This window comes from Artemia sp. Qi Xiang Cuo, chromosome 3 (genome assembly GCF_049724085.1).
Source record: "Artemia sp. Qi Xiang Cuo chromosome 3, ASM4972408v1, whole genome shotgun sequence".
NCBI classification, from domain to species: Eukaryota; Metazoa; Arthropoda; class Branchiopoda; order Anostraca; family Artemiidae; genus Artemia; species Artemia sp. Qi Xiang Cuo.
In genome coordinates, this window is record NC_142796.1 from 87,939,516 (window position 1) to 87,956,211 (window position 16,696).

A 16,696-nucleotide genomic window follows, 5' to 3' on the forward strand; every position below is an offset into this window, starting at 1 on the left:
GCCTTTGAGGGTCTGAGGAGGGCGTTTGGGGGGCTGGGGCTCTTTGGGAGCTTGGGGGACCTTTGAGTACCGGGGGCTTCCTTCGGGGTTGGGGGGGGGGATCGGAACCCTTTGGGGTTGGGGTAGAGGACCTCACAACACTGTTCAAATGGAACTTGTGTATTATAACGACCACAGAGTTTGACCCTCAAATTCTCTTCTAAAACCTTTCCTAAAATCTTCTTTTAAAATGTCTCTAACTGTTTCGCCGAAATAATTCCATAAAATGGATAAAACGGTTTCGCCCAAATAATCCCTAAACGTAATTTCAGCGTGTTCCTTTTGTTTGGCATATCTGCGCTAATGCATTTCAAATTTCTATGAAACCCTTTCCTACGTTAATCTCTTCATCTCATAAATTTTCCTAGCTAAACTATTAGGGTTTCGTTAGAATATCAATTTATATCTCCGACTTAAAGCTCCGTGAAGCCGTATTTAAAAATAGAATTTCTATCTCTTTAGACTCCCGCATAATTCCAAGATAACAAGTGATGTCATTTATAATTCCTGACATTAAAGATCGATGAAGCCCTATTTAAAAATAGAATATTAATTTTTCTCTCTGACCTAAAGAACGTTTATCCCTCAGGTCTAAGATTAAAGAAGCCATAATGTTTCTTAATTCCCACTTCGTGAATCAATAATTTCCCCTAGCGATTATGTAAATCAAGTTTTCAGGCCAGGCTAGCCAAACAATCTCATAGCATCCAAGATAACAAGTGATGTCATTTATAATTCCTGACATTAAAGATCGATGAAGCCCTATTTAAAAATAGAATATTAATTTTTCTCTCTGACCTAAAGAACGTTTATCCCTCAGGTCTAAGATTAAAGAAGCCATAATGTTTCTTAATTCCCACTTCGTGAATCAATAATTTCCATAGCGATTATGTAAATCAATTTCTCAGGTTAGGCTAACCAAACAACACTGAAGCCATGTTTGTTTCTTAATTCCCCCCTCGTGAATCAATAATTTCCCCTAGCGATTATGTAAATCCAAGTGAGAAAATTCCTGTTTTTTCATTCTCACTGAGAAAACCATAAAACAGACATGAATTGCTGTTGACATCCATAAATGTGACAAAGTTCCTGTTTTTTCATTCTCACTGACAAAAACCATTAAAAATCCATGAAAAACATCAAATAAATCGACCAACACACATAACCATCCAAGAAAACATACATAGATGTGACAAAATTCCTGTTTTTTCATTCTCATTGACAAAAACCATAAACCACGTGAGTCTCATGCTCATATATGATGTTAAAAAAAGTTGTAGATGGCAGCAGGGGTGAATCGTCGGACCTCCTGATAGGTTTCTACTTAAACGGTTTTTCAAAATTACCGTAGCTGTAATTGATATAAGAAGCGATTTTTCGATGCAGCCGAGATTACATTGAAATATTATTAATTAAAATTGGATCTTACAGCAAGTAACATAGTTCAGTTTGGTACAAGAAGAAAACAAAACTCGAGACGTTTTCGTGCATATGCATTAAAAACTTTTTTTTCTAGTTTTTGCTAACCCCCTCCAAAAAACGGATAGGACTTAAAAACAAATAATGTTTAAAGTTATAGCTGTATCAAGAAAACAAAATGTTGAAACTGCCTCCAAGAGTTGAGCAAGTTCAGTTTTGAAAAGAACCTCATTGCACCAATTCACGAAAACTTATCGGGGAGGGAGGAAAGATTTATTTCAATTTTTTTAAAACAAAGATGCCAAAAAAGGTATTTTAAGAAATCTAGGGTGGTGGGCATTTTTTTTTTTTTTTTTCGTTTTTTTTTGTATTGAAAAATACAAAAAAATAAATGTTTCAAAGGTTAGGGGAGGGCAATTTCCTTCTCCTTTCCTCCTTATTTTTGTCCCGGAGCTCTTGGTGTTCTCAGCGCTGAGAAGGAGAAGGAAATAATCTAAAACTTAGTAGAGAAAAGGGAAAAAACAAATCTAAAATCAAAGAAGATCGTTTTTTGCTTTTATATTTTTTCTTTTTAAGTTTTTCTGTTTTAGATTGTTTCGTTCTCAACATCGAGAACGCCTAGTCCTCAAGGCGTCGTTTGGGAGGGGCAAGGGGGGGCAGTTGCCCCCCAGTAATGTGGAGAAAAAATTATTATATAGCCCATGCTCCTTGAATATCCGAAAGTAGACCTCTCTTGCCCTCCCAATGAAAATGTTGTAGATTCGCCCCTGCTAGTCCTCAAAAGCTCATTTACTTTCGGGCAATAACGTGAATAAGGCTAATAGCGTTAATAGGCCTAAAATAGAACACCGTTATATTTTTATTATTCAGCTCATTATTGATGCGTACTCGGTTACAGGCTCGGAATTGCTATTGGTTCAGGAAATACGGAAGGCGTGGCTTACAACCACTTATTTAACCTTTTTTATGATAAACAATCCGATATATTCGATCTACAATATCGTTCATTATTAATGAATCTTTTAGCAAGTACGTTGCGTCAATCAGATAGAAGATGTATGCAAAGACATTGAGAAGACGATCAATCAAACGATCCAGAATACATTGAATACTCTTGAGAAAGACTGCGACAAAATATCGGAAATCGTAGATCAAACTATTAAACAGGACAACGAAGATAGGAGCTATAATCTGAAGGCGTCTGGTAAAGGTGAGGCGATCTATTCTAACGACACTATATATTTTCTAAAAATTGCCACAGTACCATTTTCCAGTGTTTAAAACTGATCTAGATACGCCACGACTTTAGGTAAATTTGTTTCTCCCTTCCACCCCCCTTAATACTTTTCACAAGTCGTTTGCTGACTGAAATTAGAGACCACCTGAAGGTTGAAAGCCTACAGCACAAGTAGAAGGAGTTTCAAAAACTAACTTTTTGTTGACAATGCAGTTGATTCTGAGCTTTTAAAGAAAGGCCCCCGTTTGATAGCGGTGAAGTGAGGCTCGGATTCTTAATGGCTTCGCAATAAGTGCTACGCATCGCGGCTTTACTTTCAAGATTTTTGTTGGATTTGAACCAATACTCAGCGAAAACTCATTGTCGTCTCTCTCTCTGTGCTTGTGCCTTTATAGAAGTGCCATATATTTTTACACGGCAAAACAGGTATCACTAGTAGCATTTTCTATTGTGCTTATGAATATTCCTTTGTGAAAGTATATATTGAATCTAATTATTGAACATATAAATGAACAGTTACCCGAATATGTACATAGTCACATAGTCATAGTCATAGTCCTATGACCACATAGTCATAGGCATATAGTCATAGTCATAGTCCTATGACCACATAGTCATAGGCATATAGTCATAGTCATAGTCATAGTCCTATGACCACATAGTCATAGGCATATAGTCATAGTCATAGGCATAGTCCTATGACCACATAGTCATAGGCAGCGCAATCGCGCTCTTCTTTAAGAAATTAACATGAGTAGGGCTCAAAACCCCTATGCCTTCCCAAGGCCAGAACATAATTTGCATTTTACTGAAAAAATACAAATGAATGTGAATTGTCAGTTTGATATACATATACTGAAATTTGGTAATCAAAATGTTAATATTATTTGATTTATTGAAGTTATGGAAGTACAAACATTTATATTTTTTCAGTAAAGGGCAAATTATGTTCTGGCCTTGGGAAGGCATAGGGGTTTTGAGCCCTACTCATGTTAATTTCTGCTCGTTTTGAGTTTGACTCGGTTATTTATTGTAATTCCTGTTCGTTTTGGGTTTCATTTATTTATCGATGCCGATTTGTGGTATTTTCACGCTTGGTAGATTGTTTGATTTCATTTTTTGCTCATTTATGGTTTAATGGAGTTCTTTACTTTTCTTTGAAAAACTTATTTTGTGGAAAAAGTTTTTTAATTAATATAAAAAAAAACATTGCAACACGCCCATGCATCTAATACGAATAGTTGCAATCAACGGTGGTAATAGACCTAAATATCTAATAACTTATAACGAATAACAATAAGTATAATAAATATGATATAATAAATATAATAAAAATAAATGTAATGATAACTCATAACTAGTAACCCGACCTAAATAACTGGTTTTGCCTGCTTCCAACACCTAATGAGACTTTAATAATAATGTTAAAAAGAAAATTAGAAAATTCTAAAATTTGTTCATTTTTTTTTTATCTAAGCAATACTCGTATCTGTAATCGCTTATGGTTTGAAAACAGAGTAAGGCGTGTCCTCTATCAATCTATGAATTAATAGAATCTAAAATCAGCTCTCTGCAATTCCTGGATCCGCCACTGTTCCTGTGTATGCTTTCTAAAGTGTAAATCCTTGTGTCCTCCATTGTGCCATCAAGAAGGGGCTTGAGAGTCTTTTAGAGCCCTCTATTTATTTTCTTCATCCAGAAAGGAGCTGCCGTACTCCTAAAACAGAGAATTTTTTTTTATTTCGGACAAAAGATAAACCTCGCGATCAACAATTATAGGGATATGTTCAATAAAATTGAGTTACGCTAAAATTTTTATTATTTTCGTTTTCTTCTTTTATCAGGTGGCTTGAAAAGCACTGACATATTTAACCCCTGCCTAACCTTTTGAAAGAAAAATTTAAATTTTGGAAAAAAAAATTAAATTCTGAAGCTTGAAAAAATATAAAATTTTTCGTATACCTGAAAAAAAATATACAGATATATTAACCTAAAAGATCCCAAATTTTTTTTTGAAAAAACTGTTGACTGGGTTCGAGCCCCCCCCCCCCCCTCACAAATTTCCGTTTAGAGATTCTAGTCTTTTGGGTGCAGTCACTGAAGTTAGTTTACTTTTGGCTGTAATTTAGTATCACGAAAAACTTGAATAATTTGGAATAAAAATATCTGACAGGGTTGGCAGACTGTATGATAATAAGAAATTGTCCAAGAAAAAGAGTGACAGCATATGTTATTTTGACAGCACATTTTTTTTCTTTTTAGGTGTGCTACTAATGTTGTTGAGTTTTCTACTGCCCTCATTACTTGTGGTCAATTTCCTAGTTGCCAATTTGCCCAGAAGTACCATTACCTCTACTCTTGGTGAAGAAGCTACAGAAATGCTCTATGTTTATACTGTAAGCACTTGTTAAATTTTATCATTTTTAATGATAATTGTAGCCCTCAATTATTTTTTCTACTTCTTCGCTTAAAGTGTTATTTCTGCGGATTTGCCATAGATATTTTGGTGTAATTTCTTACTTAATTTAGTAATTTACAACTGTTAAAGAAACTAGGAATTCTTCCGTAGATTTTGGGATCTTCCTTTTTCACTAGAAGTTTTTTTTAATTTGTCTAATTCACTTTCACTCAATTTGCTTTCAGTTTCATTTCATTTTTTTATGTTCAGTATTAGGGGAAAAAAAATTATGCTAACGCGTGGCGATTATATACATAACTCTTCCTAAATCAGCCTAAATTAATAAATCAATTCCCACAAAAAAAAAACAACTAAGCCAATCCCCTTCACTCACATACTTCCAGAGCAATAACCAACATCAAATACAACTTCCAGCCTCCCCCCAGCCCATCCACCCACTCCTCCCCCAGCTCTATAATAAAGAGGTATGATTTAATAATTTGAATAAGAAATACCCTGAAATTCTGGAAAATTCTCGACTGCCGGACCCGGAGTCTCCCCTGCGTAAAACCCTGATCAGGGTATTCCTGCTCTTCCAGAGTTTTCCTTTTCTCGCCACTCGATTTTTTACAGCTGGATAGCTATTTCTTCTGCAAATGTGACTGCTCGCTGTGAGTACTCGTTATCGATGATTTGTGAGAGTATCGATTCCTTGCAATGACTAAAACTTTTTTTTTAAATATGAATGTCAAACTAAATAAATATAGCCTGAATATTTTGATTTCACACTCTGAAATATTTTTGACAGAAAATCCACGTATATAGAAACCATTATGCGTGTGTAGCCTATATGCAATTTTTCATGTTCGCTCAAAAATAATCTGAAAAAATCTACCTAGAACCATGAAAATTTAATTCAGATAATTTTTGGAACCCTAGGAATGCCAGTAGGCTGAAAAAATTTCACTAATAAAAAACTCCAAACTCCAATATGTGTAACTTCAATTATGTGTGGAGACCATCGATTTTTGGAATCATTAGATTGTACATTGGCTGTAAAAATACCAAAAAAATTTGAAACTAAGAAAAATAAAGAAATATGTCACCGTAATTACAGGGGCTTGAACCCATTCAACAGTCTGATAATAAAAGAAGACTTTTGTTTTTAGACCCCAATTCGTTCATTTTGGCTTGCAGTGCCAGAAGATTATCATTTTCATCTTTTGCTAAGCGTGATTGGTTTCTCTTTTATTCTCTTCTTTGTCTCGAGATGGGTCTCTAGACTCCGCCCAACTCTCAGCCGCGCTCACAAAAGAAGGTTAATGGAGTACAGAGAATTTGTAGAAACCATTGTGAAGTCTAAAAGGGTAAGTTGCATAATTTTTGGTTATTTATGCTGTTATACATTTTATTTTTGCACGATATTCTTATTAGCAGATATTGCTCATACCGTACTTCAAAGATCCTTCCCTGTTTCTTTGTCAGGACTTTGAATTCAGGGCCAGATCTATAGTTTCGAGGTTTTCTATTTTTGGGTTTCCATGAGATTACAAGGCTAAAAAAATTTTAAAAACTAATACTACTACTAAACACTCACCGCAGCACCAAGCTGCCTGGGGCCAACACAGCTACGCACGCTCCTTCTCCATCCTAATCTATTCAAAACCTCCCTCTTTACACCCTCCCAAGAAGTTGCTATTTCCCTTAAATCTTTTCTGACGACATCTTCCCACCCCGACCGAGGATGACCTGCTTTTCGTTTAGCCCTGGACGGTTGGCCGAAAAGGACAATCTTTGGCAAGCTGTCATCCTCCATCAGTAGAACGTGCCTTAGCCATCCCAACCTTTCTCTCATTGTAGAAACCCTAGAAAGCGAGATTAAACCACACTACAGCCTTAGAATTAAACTCTTGTATTAAAAACAATACCAGAAACAATAAATAAAATCTTTGGAAATCAACGGCTTGTCGATGGTTGAATTATTTCAAATTGAAATAATTAGTTTTACTTATGTATTTTATCGGTTCTGCGTGGCAACACTTACAAAATGTGCTACAGTCTTTAAAACTTCAAAATTTTGAAACAACCAAAAGAAAAATCCGAAAAAAACATTCCCGTATTTTAGATATGAATAGACCTGAGATGGTTTCAGAGACAAAAATTATTTTTATTTCGATGTCCTTTGAACTTTAAGAATATCCAAGGATTAACTACCGAACAATTTTGAAATTTGAAAAAAAAAAATTCCAACATGTGAAATTATTATTTATTTTTTGAGTTGCATGTCTTAATATACTTAATTTTCCCGATATCTGAATCTCAGGACTGAAATCCTAAGATTTCAGGGAAGTCTCAATGAGCGGTTGCTCTGGTGCAAAGTTAAAATTTTTAAAATTCTTCTAAAAATTCTTCCAGTAATAAAATCTCTAGGATTGGTCTATTCTAGCCGAGTTTGGCGTGCACTTTTTTCAAACAGTCCACTGAGCGAGTTCAGTTTTATTTATTTATATATATATGTTACCGTGAATGTCCGAAATCTTGTTAATGTTGACATTCACCGGTGAATTTCAAAATTTTCTTTTTCTTTGTTTGGATTCAATTGTTGTTGTTTGTTTTTTGGGGTTTGACGCGTTCGGCCAATAGTTCATATATGTTCGTATCACATGGTTTATCTGTGCCTTCTGTAATCACTAGCTCGCTTGGGTGTCACTTCAGTCAATATTCACTGAACCTGATCATGTGTCACTTATCTTGCTATTGGTAAGGGTAAATAATGCAACTATGCTTTGTCATACAACAATTAAAGTACATATATAACACAATTATAATGAATAATACATTTTTACATTATAACCTGTGACATACTTCCAGATATAAAAATTTAAGCAGATAAAATAAGGATAATATAAACAAATAAAATAGTAAATAGAATAACTCTAAAATAAAATAACATGGGAGGGGGCATTAGGGCCTCAAGGATTAAAATAATATGAGCCCATCTACCACATATCTTGCTATCTATAGGGGTTAATCACTAGCAACAAGTGGCTGCAGTTATAAACACAAGTGGCTGCAGTTATGAACCAAAACAATATAATTTACCTTATCAAACAGCAATTGTAATGCTCATGCAACTCAATTATAATAAATAATACAAATAACTTGTTGCATGTCCCTTAAATCAAGATATAGAAATATAAACAAATAAAATACAAATAAGACAACTCAAAAAAAAAAAAAAAAAAAAAAAAAAAAAAAAAAAAAACAGTAAGAACCCAACCAGTAGTCTTAACCAAATTACTTAATAAGTTTGTGCTGAGTAATCCAGGCCAAATTCAAGTGAAAATGGTGGAGAGATAACTAGTCATTTGTCTGAGAAAGGGCTAACCTAGGTCTCTGTACCCTAATTATAGCACCTTCTGGGCTAGGTATAAACTCCTTTCCTTTACGTTTCCTTTCTGCTTTGCCAGGATTGCTGGTAACTGCTAAAATTGTGGGAAGCCTTGAACCTTCTTTATTTAGGTTTTCAACTGAATTATTCAGGCTACAGACTGCATTTTGAAAATGTTTTGGTGCTAACTTAGAAAACAGTTCGCAAATAGATGTTATAACCTGAGTTTGATCAGAGATCTGCTTTGCAAGACCTTCAAACATGGCCATGTACCCCCAGTTGAGTTCCTCAACTGGAGGTTGATTAGGAGTCAGTGGAGGGAAACAGTCTGTGTGTACCATAGGGACGTGTTCTGTATGAGTTGTAAGTCCTTTCTTGAACACCTCAGCAGCAGTCCTCATGGGGACATTATTGGAGAATGATTAAGTAACAAAAGCTTTCTTTTCCATGAGTATCGAAGACTCATTGGAGTTAACAGCATTGTTTCCATTGCAATTTGGGCACTTAAGTACCTGCTCTTCCTTCACTATCTTTAATTGGGAACATTCTTCAAGGGTGTGTTGTCCACCACATATTAGACATATTCTACCTTTACGTCAATTAGAAGCCATGTGGCCAAAGCCTTGGCAATTGAAGCACTGTATTGCCCGGGGGATAAATTGCTTTACTGTATACCTTGCACCCTAAACAGAGATTTTCAGTGGGAACTGGATATCCTGATTGAAGGTGCAAACCAAAGGGGCAATCACAGGACTTGGATTTTTGAAGGTCATTGTCAATGGCTGGATTCTGTCATCACCTTGGACCTCCCTAATAAAATCATCCATATTGTTGACCTCCTCAGATGGGATCAATACAATACCTTTTCTGTTTGAATTGGGGTTGGAGTTAGGACTAAGCACAAACTTCACCTTACAACCATTTACTGCTATATCTGAGATAGAAAGTAGGCTATAGCAGTAGCTACTGATTGGTTTGCGGCTATTATGATAATACAGTCGTCTGGTCCAAGTCTTTCTAGCATTGAGCCATAATGGCCCCTGCACTCATGTTTTTGAAGGTGTTCAAACAGTTTTTTTGCAATAACTGTTCTACTCCCGAAGGTCAGCGGTTTACTAGTGGTTACTCATTTGGACTTTCTACTCCTAGGGCCAGAATCCTTATACTAAAATCATTTAGGCGATCGGTAACAGGACTACTAACTGTCCTGTCAGTCATGCCAAATAAAATACCAGTAGGTTAAAAATAAACAGCTAAAACAGCAAAGCCAAACAAATAATACAAATACAAGCAGAGGGGGAGGGGTATCAGTCAATAGTAGGCTAGCCTATATGAAGCTTGCAAAATAAATCAGAAGCAGGCACTGCAGTAAGAGGCCAAGCAGGGTATATATAAAAGCTGACTCGCTAAACTAATTGAATCCAAGCAGAGAATTGCTGAAAATATCATCAACCAACATTGGGATTGACGTAACTCGGGGTCAAATTGCTGTAAGACTCCTCTATGAATTTTTACGGACGAAAAATGTTTTCCAAAATAGCTAATTAATTTTACATATTGATTTTTACGGTTCGATGTTGCAACAATAATGAAAATGGGATGCTTCCCTAAAAACTTCTTAGTTTTTAAACTGCCAAAATAAGATCTTAGAAAATCGCGGTTTTCAGGTTTAAATTGACCTAAGAAGGGTCTCGGGGTTTTTTCCTATTTCTTAAATTTTCTAATTCGAAAAACGCTGTTTCTTTTTCCTATTTTTGAAATTTGCTACTTCCCAAATTTTTATTAAAAATTTTCTGTCTTTCCTAAATATCCTAAATATTCTTTTTTTTTTCAGAAAACGTTGTATCAGGAGTATCTCCAGCAAAGTATTGCTGAACAAGACCTGTGAATCTCAACTTGAAGACTCAGTTACTTTTTATTTATTATTAGCAATAATGTGATTATTATTAGCAATAATAGTCAAATTATTTTGAGATGTTTAAATTTACTTTGTGGTGCCCTATGGACTGCTTTCTTTTTTCTGATAAAAAAAATAATTAAAACTATATTGCATAAGTTCACTTTTCATGTCTATCTATAAGGCTAAATTTAGAATGTGGATGGTGTCCCCCCCCCCTTTCAAAATCTAAAAGATCTAATCGATTTGTTGAGATGGACGCTAATTTGCGAAATCAAAAGCGGTTTAATAATTTTCAAATAATTTGATATATAGTTAAGTTCCAACTATCAATGATTAATGGTTCTCCCCCCCCCCCTTACAAAATCTAAAAGATCCAATCGATTTCTTGAGATGGAGGCTAATTTGCGAAATCAAAAGCGGTTTAATAATTTTCAATTCATTTGATATATAGTTAAATACCAACTATCTAGCAGTAAATTGTTAATTCATGTTTTAATTATTGATAAACAATTATTTTAATGTCCGAAATCTGGTTAATGTCAACATTCACCGGTGAATGTCTGAAATTCCTTTTTCTCAGCTTGGATTCAATTAGCTTCGCGAATCAGTCTTTTCAGTCTTATGCAAGCTTTAATGGTAAAAGTTAGGTTAAATTAGGTTACAAATCTCAGAAATGGGCTAAAAACCTAACCTAACCTGTCACCATCAAGCCTTATATAAAACTGAAAAGTTGACTGGTAATGCTGACTAAATCCAAGGAGAAAAAAAGGTATTTCGGACATTTACCAATTTCGGACACTCACGGTAATATATGCACATACACACACACACACACATATATATATATATATATATATATATATATATATATATATATATATATATATATATATATATATATATATATATATATATATATATATATATATATATATATATATATATATATATATATATATATATATATATATATATATATATATATATATATATATACATATATATATATATATTTGACTAGGTCTTTGGAGAGCCCCACTTCCAAAAACCCATAAAAGATTAAATCGTTTTGTTGAAAGCGAATTGCTTTTGTAAAAAAGGCGGTTTAGTAATTTCAGTTCATTTAATATACAGTTAAATTCCAACTATCTAGTGATAAATTGTTAATTCATGTTTTAATTATTGATACATTTTAAATTTGTTTATTTTTAATCCATATACACTTATATATTTTGCACTAGACCTGTGCAGAGTCCTCCCTCCAAAATACTCGAAAATATTAAATCGTTTTGTTGATATCGAGTGTACTTTGTAAAAAAAAATGATTTAGTATTTTTCAGTTCATTTTATATATAGTCAAATTCCCACTATCTAGTGATAAATTGTTAATTCATTTATTATTTATTGATAAATTTGTTTATTATTAATCCACATATACCTACATACTTTTCACTAGACCTGTGAAGAGCCCCCCCCCTCCAAAAATACTTGAAAAGATCAAATCGTATTGTTGATATCGAGTGTACTTTGCAAAAAACGGTTCAGTAGTTTTCAGTTCATTTGATATATAGTTAAATTCCAACTATTTATTAATAAATTGTTAATTAATTTATTAATTATTGATACATTTTTAATTTATATTATTAATCCATATACACTTACATGTTTTTGAATAGGCCCATGGAGCACCCCCCCCCTCCAGGATTAAATCGTTTTATTTATATCGATTCTAAGTTGAAAAAAAGGTTTAGTAATTTTCAGTTCATTTGAAATCAAACAGTTCGTGGTAACGAACTGTAAGTAAGTAGCGACCCGGCTCAATGGTAACCGAAACTCTAGAAAACGGGTTTTTGATACCAATAGATACATCAAAAGAATCAGATTTTAATTCTGAATTCAAATATATAACTTTTATCAAGTTTATTCCTACCCATCAAAAGTTATGCGCCTGAGAAAATTTGGCTAATTTTCAAAAAAAGGGGGAAAGACCCCCTAAAAGCTATAGAACCTTGATAAAAATTACAGTGTTAGAGTCAGTGTATCAGATAACCCTACTGTAGATGTTTCAAGCTTCTATCTGCGAAAATATGGAATTTTGTATTTTTTGCCTGAAGAACGATCACAGATGTGTGTTTATTTGTTGTTTTTTTTTCCCAGGGGTGATTTTATTGACGCACTGGTCCTAGAATATCGTAAGCGGGCTTATTGGAACGGAAATTAAAATTTCTAGTGCCCGTTTTAAGTGACAAAAAAATGGAGGGTAACTAGGCCCCCTCCCACGCTTATTTTTTTCCCAAAGTCACCCGATCAAAATTTCGAGATAGCCATTTTGTTCAGCATGGTCGAAAATATGATAAATATGTCTTTTAGGATGACTTAATCCCCCGAAGTCTCCAGGGGGAGGGCTAAAAGTTATGAACTTTACCCAATGTTAACATATAGTATTGGTTATTGGGACGTATACAGAAGTTTTCAGGAGGTTTTTTTTCGGGTGGTGGGTGGGAGGGGGGGGTCGGGGGTTATGTCGGAGGATCTGTTCATGAAGGAAGTTTTCATGGGGGAAGGGAAATTGCCATGAAGGGGGCGCCGGACTTGCCAGTATGATTTATTGGTTATTGGGAAGTATACAGACATTTTCAGTAAGTATTTTTTTCTGGAGGGGGGGGGGGCTATAGGAGGGGTTTAATAGTGATAATCTTTCTGTGGATGATGGTCCTTGTGGGCAAGGTAAATTTATATGAATGGGGTGCCAGATTTCAAAGCATTATTTAAAAAACAATAAGAAATTAAATAAAAAAAAACAAGTTTTTTCAACTGAAAGTAAGAAGGAACATTAGAACTTAAAACGAACAGAAATTATAACGTATGTGAGGGGGTTCTCCCCCAATTCAATACCTCGCTCTTTACGCTACAGTTTTTTTTAGTGCTTTCAAAAGAGCTATCTATTCTAATTAAACGGCCTTTGTGATTAAGGGGTTTGTTAATAAAATTTTTTTTTTAAATTTTAACTTAAAGAGCGTGTTATTGACTAAGGGGAGAACCTCCTCATATACGTCATAAGATATACGTAATAAAAAAAAAAGCAATGCGGCTCAATAGTAATCAAAACTTTTAAAAACCGAATTTTGATGTCAATAAATGTATCAAAAGAATGTGTTCATAATGCTGATTCTAAATGTATAAATTTTATTAAGTTTAGTATTACTCATCAAAGGCTACGAGCCTGAGAAAATATACTCGATTTTTTAAAGAGGGGGAAAACATCCCCTACAAGTGAAAGAATTTTAATGAAAATCACACCGTCATATTCAGCGTATCAGAAAACCCTATTACATAGGTTTCAAGCTCATATCTGCAAAAATCTGCAACTTCGTATTTTTTGCCAGAAGAAAAATATACGAATATAGAACTTAGTTACGTAAGTTAATTTGTAAAGACATCCATTTAGCAAAAGAAAAGTAAAATTTTTATGCAAATTTTGTTTACTTATTCAATGACGGTGAGCCAAAATAAAAGCTGCATTAACTAAAAAACGATCAGAAATTAAATAAAAAAAACAAGTTCTTTAAACTGAAATTAAGGAGTGACATTAAAACTTAAAACGAACAGAAATTATTCTGTATATGAAAGGGTCTATCCCCTCCTCAACACCTCACTCTTTACGCTAAAGTTTGACTTTTTCTCACAACTCTATTTTTTAAAACAATAAAAAACTTTAGCGTAAAGAGCGAGGCGTTGAGGAGGGGACAGCCCCTTTCATATACGGAATAATTTCTGTTCGTTTTAAGTTTTAATGTCGCTCCTTACTTTCAGTTTAAAAAACTTGTTTTTTTTTATTTAATATAGTTAAAAGTCTAACTATCTAGTAATAAATCGTCAATCAATGTATGAATTATGTCCTTGCCGGCCAGCCGTGTAGGGTCAAACGAAAAGCTGGTAGTCCCCAAATGGGGTGGGAGGATGTCGTAAGAAAAGATTTCAGGGAAATGGGACCATCTTGGGGGGAGGGGTGTAAAGAGGGAGGCTTTGAATGGATTAGGATGAAGGAGCCTGCGTAGCTGTGTTGGCCTAAGGCGGTTTGATACTACAGTGAGTTGTTAGTGGTATTAGTATTGTCATCTCTCTCTCTCTCTCTCTCTCTATATATATATATATATATACATATATTTTTTTTTAATTCCAATTTTTTAGCAAGATGTTAGGGTTATATTCTCAATTTTAACCATTCAATCACTTTTTTTTTCTTTTTTTTTTTTTTTTTTTTACCTAGTTTAATGCATGTAAATGACAGTGTTTGTCTTTTGCTACAGCAACCAGGAAAGTTGCACTTTATAGATTTTCATGATGATATATTTGATATATTATATACATAATATATCAAATATAATAATACATGATGATATATTTTATATATATGTTGATGGGCAAACACCTGGAGCTAAGTCTAGACAAAGAGAATTCTCGTGGCTGTCACACCTAAAGGTCGCATCTGACATTTTTGTCGTTGCTGTCATGCCTAAAGGTTATATCTGATATTTTGGTATATTTAGATAGTTGCCAATACCTTTTATTAAGTTGTTCTTAAAGGGGGGGGGGGTGGCAGCAAGGCAATGTATCAATAATAAGACTTTGATTCTCCTGATATCAGAAGTGCGAACGTGTCAGATTACAACCTTTAAGGATAACACTAACTCGAAAATAATAGTTAAGCCCAAAGATGAATATATTTCTATGAATCTGGGATTTTATAATTTGTGGATATTAATTATGGCTGAAGGATAAACCAATAAGAGAACTAGATTAAACTACAATCATAAATTTTATAGATTAATTACCTTGATAAACAAAAAACTGAACTGTCTTAAGAAAAATTTTTAGCATTAAACAATGGTCTAGAATATTTTTTAATCACATAAATTTTAAGATTATTTTTGTAACGAGAAAATAGATTAAGCGGATAGATTCATTTACCTTAGTAGTATTGCTAGCAAAGATGACGGACGTAGTGAATGTGTTAAAAGTAGAATAGCCAAGTTACAGGTTGTATTTTCGATGCTAAAAAAAATTGGAAGAATAGATCTGCAACTATTAGCGAGCGTAAATATTAGAATATTCACTAAGATTAGCGACAAGCTTATCAAAATTATCCTGCAATATACTTAAAGAGAAACTCAACATAAGTAAATCATCAGCATGGCTTATTTCACTCAAATTACAAATATCAGCCTAGTCCACCAGAAATTTGTTTTGAGATTAAGGTGTTAAGACAGAGCATTGTAGTAGTTCCCATTTTACTATAACTAGCTCATTAAGCCTTTTAACAACAAGTTTCATTCTTATATAGTTGTTGAAACGCTAATATGATAACATAGCTACTATATGAACGTTCACATCGGCATTTTATATTGAATTTCTTTTTTGCATTCAACGTATCAGGGAACACCGTCGAGGTTGTCAAGTCTTTCACCTACCTTGGATCTGTCATCACGGAAAACGGCTCAGTTAAAACTGAAGTTCAGTCACGCGTCGGAAAATCCGCATCAATTATGGCACGACTATGCCGTTCAGTGTGGTCAAAGCCCAACATCAGCCGAAAAACAAAAATGCGGATCTACAACACCACCGTAACCCAAGTCCTTCTCTACAGTGCTGAGACCTGGCCGGCTGCTGCTTCTGCTCGTGATGCCATAGACGTGGCCCAAACAAAGTTCTTGAGACGTATTGAAGGGATCAGATGAGACGACTTCGTCTCCAACACCCGATGGCTGGCACTAACAGATCAGACCCCCAACTCTCGACAGGTCGCTGCACGAACCCTACGGTGGTTAGGCCATTTGGTCTGCATGCCAGCAGAAACAACCGCCATCACTCTCTTTAATTTTGATCCCCCTGCGCATGGCTGGAAGCGCCCCCGCGGAAGGCCCCGGTTCAGATGGAGGGACAACCTCACCCAGAACCTCTCAATGATCGGCACTGATATACAAGAAGCAGTCACGCTTGCACAAGACCGTTCCGAATGGAGGCGAAGAGTCACGTGTCTCTCTACGCTGGACCACCAGCAGGAGCATTAAGTCAAGTAAGTCAAAGCCCCTTGTATCCCTGGCCTTGGAGCCTTTCGAGGGTAATAAGAGCATTAGGATTCTAAGCAAGGGTTTGGAAGATGACAGACTGGATTACCGAATCAAAGGCAGCGGAAGTTTCAACACTACATATATCTACTGATAGCCCAAGGGATTCAGCCTTGGCAAGAATGCGCTTTAGAAGTCCGTGGCTAAAGCATAGCTTAAATATTGTTGGAACCCAAACTGCGTG

At 34.8% G+C, this 16,696-nt stretch overlaps 1 protein-coding gene across 1 annotated transcript in view; it reads left to right on the top strand.

Annotated features, from left to right (window-relative positions):
- The window catches only part of LOC148954709 (uncharacterized), a 141,457-nt gene extending 130,900 nt beyond the window's left edge, over positions 1 to 10,557 (top strand). Inside the window, exons 8-11 of the mRNA XM_089086468.1 lie at positions 2,485 to 2,668; positions 4,958 to 5,091; positions 6,263 to 6,460; positions 10,319 to 10,557. Of these exons, the coding sequence (XP_088942594.1) occupies positions 2,485 to 2,668; positions 4,958 to 5,091; positions 6,263 to 6,460; positions 10,319 to 10,372 (570 nt within the window). The 3' untranslated portion in view covers positions 10,373 to 10,557. The remainder of the gene's footprint in view (positions 1 to 2,484; positions 2,669 to 4,957; positions 5,092 to 6,262; positions 6,461 to 10,318) is intronic.
- Positions 10,558 to 16,696: the final 6,139 nt, after the last annotated feature.